Source organism: Anopheles darlingi, chromosome 2 (assembly GCF_943734745.1).
Source record: "Anopheles darlingi chromosome 2, idAnoDarlMG_H_01, whole genome shotgun sequence".
In the NCBI taxonomy this organism is placed as follows: domain Eukaryota; kingdom Metazoa; phylum Arthropoda; class Insecta; order Diptera; family Culicidae; genus Anopheles; species Anopheles darlingi.
This window is the reverse complement of record NC_064874.1, coordinates 83,411,153-83,413,652: the sequence shown is the minus strand read 5'-3', so window position 1 is coordinate 83,413,652 and position 2,500 is coordinate 83,411,153. Positions and strand designations below refer to the sequence as shown.

Sequence of the window (2,500 nt, the reverse complement as noted above, 5' to 3'; positions counted from 1 at the left end):
GTAGACTAATTCTGATGGTGTGGCGTGAAGCGTATTGGTTTAAGCATTTATTGATGCAATAAATAGTGACAGTAATATGGGTGTACAGTAGCTAACTGAACCTGTCTCTATTAGTACAATTGGTTCTGGTTAAGATTGAGAAACTTGTTTTAGGATTTTCTGCTATTACTATGAAATGTTTAAAATATTCGTCGGGCGAAAAAAAAAACAGTAACTTTAAGCAATTTTGCCCGTTTTTATTGCATTTTGTGAAAAACGTTTTGAATTACGTGATGAACCCGGTACGGCAGACTGCTCAAAGGTTATTCGTTATAGTGGATGTGCTGGTAGCGTCATCGTAGTTGTAGTACTCATCGTCAAGCGGCTCGGTATCTGCAGGAAAAAATGGTCCAACGACAGTTCACTTTAAACACATCTCAACGCAAGATGCTTACTGCCAAATATGATTCCTGCAATAATTTCACACAACGCCGGCAGATATTCGCACATGATTGGGTCTGAATTTCTGTTTTACGTTCAGAGATCCGCTTATGTTCGATCGTCAAGGGACTATGAACTGCTGAACGATCTCTGGTTCGTTTTAACTGTTTGTAAGCAGTAGATATCAGGAAGCTTGTGCATCGGGCGTGACAAATGACTTGGATAATTTCAGATACGCAAGTACCACTAATTGCCCGCAATTTAAATCTGATAAGCAAAACTGAACAATTGACTATGGAACAAACAGATTCAGCTATAAAACAAACTATATTGGCCACTCTAATTCAGCGCTACGTTCACTGTGTCGTATCATCGAGTAAAGAGTGCCTTTCCTCCAGCTGTCGGATTCTCCATAGTTACCATGCGAAAACGAATTCTAATTTTTGTTTTCGCCTCATTAGAGTTCAAGGCTATGGCAACGTAGTTTTGGGTTACACGAAGAAAAGGGGAGACAATGCGGGTCATCATCTGCTGCCACTTGTGGATATTTGATTTCCTGTTGCCTTCATTGGTTGTAGGAAAGGTGCATGGGAATGCACTTCGTTCTATGCAACACGTGGTTACCAAACACGTGGTGCCAAATCTGAAACGGCTTTAGGAATCAGCTGCTCTAGCATCCAACTGGTGGTTCATAGACAAAAACATAGTAAATCATGAATGGTAGCACTTCACCCTGGCAACAGCAACTGTGCACCCATTACGATGGTTACCAAATATTTATCATAATCGATCGGCTTACAATTTTCGGTTCAGTCTCAAGAAACTGCGTAGGCCTTAAAATTTCAGTCTGGGAATAGCAGCTTTCCAGAGTGGTGGTATTTGAAGTTGGTTCTGCCGCTTCTTGTGAGTTTCGGAGTGTGAGTCCTTATTTTTTTTGCAAAGTTTTGTTTCTGAAATACTTTTTGAATTGGTGAGAGGGATTTGGTTCGTGACAAGCTGATGGAAAAGCTTGGTATTACTTTCTAGAATGTAAGTAAAGATTTAAAAGGATAAAAGATTTAACCTAAAGCACAGGTGCTGGCCGTTATGATCAACTAGGCACGAGCCTATTCTCAACAGCAAATTAGTGGAGACTTGAAATTTTAGACCTTTTTGATTCGAGATTGCTGGAATATTTCCCAATTTTCAATTTCACGGCTTGATCAAGACGGATGGAAAATTTTTGCTCCAACTCCCGGAAATGTTTGATCCAGTCCCATAGTAACCTGTTTACTTTGTACGATAATCCGTTGCCAACAGCATTCCGGCAGTGCAACGCCCCAACGCTACGTCACCAGCAGCTGTTTCACTTTCGACTGCAGGTTAAACACCTGTGGCCACCTGTGGCTATTTGCAAAGAGGACATCGGAAACACGTGTTCCGATAGTCACTTCCTACATACCGATTTCTGCGTCCTGCGCTTCGTTCGCAGTTCGACACGATGAAGCGCGCGGCTGGCGATCGTAAGCCATCGGGCTTGGTATCCGGGCGACCAACGGAAGGCAAACGGCTCGGCGGCACGGATGCCATCGCCGGTCCCTCGGGGCTGATGACAAAAATCAACCGGAAGGCCCATCCTGAGCACAACACGAAGCAAATCTGGCGCGAACTAAACATGCCGATCGATTGCGACTTCCTCGGACCAAACGTGTTCAGTCTACCGGAGAAGCTGCTGAAGCACAACACCAAGATGCGGCCATCTCCCTTGGCACGCCCCAGGCCGGATCGGAATGCGGATAAAAAGAGTTCGTATACCTGAGCGCCCACATGGGACCGATTTAGACAAGAACCCAGTCTGAATAAAAGTCTCCCCTTTTTTTTGCAGAGATTCGGTCGTACACTGCGTTACGCAAGGATCGCGAAGACTTCCGGCGTCGGCTGGTGCGGCTGATCGTGCGAAAGGAGCATGAGAAGGATGATCCAGAGAATACCTTCCCGAATGTGGAGGAACGAGAGCTGTTGCGGTATTATCATTACATACGCCATGGCATCGACACCGTACATGTTTCGCCGATCGACAAGCGCGTTTTGCAACGTATAC

General features: G+C 44.7%; 2 protein-coding genes across 2 annotated transcripts in view; both read left to right on the top strand.

Annotated features, from left to right (window-relative positions):
* The window catches only part of LOC125951579 (mitochondrial inner membrane protease ATP23 homolog), a 1,120-nt gene extending 1,020 nt beyond the window's left edge, over window positions 1–100 (top strand). The window contains exon 3 of the mRNA XM_049680509.1: window positions 1–100. This exon is cut by the window's left edge and continues 192 nt beyond it. Within this exon, the coding sequence (XP_049536466.1) occupies window positions 1–9 (9 nt within the window). The 3' untranslated portion in view covers window positions 10–100.
* Window positions 101–272: 172 nt separating this feature from the next.
* The window catches only part of LOC125951708 (dynein axonemal heavy chain 7-like), a 12,763-nt gene continuing 10,535 nt past the window's right edge, over window positions 273–2,500 (top strand). Inside the window, exons 1-3 of the mRNA XM_049680691.1 lie at window positions 273–281; window positions 1,892–2,204; window positions 2,285–2,500. The exon at window positions 2,285–2,500 is cut by the window's right edge and continues 368 nt beyond it. Of these exons, the coding sequence (XP_049536648.1) occupies window positions 273–281; window positions 1,892–2,204; window positions 2,285–2,500 (538 nt within the window). The remainder of the gene's footprint in view (window positions 282–1,891; window positions 2,205–2,284) is intronic.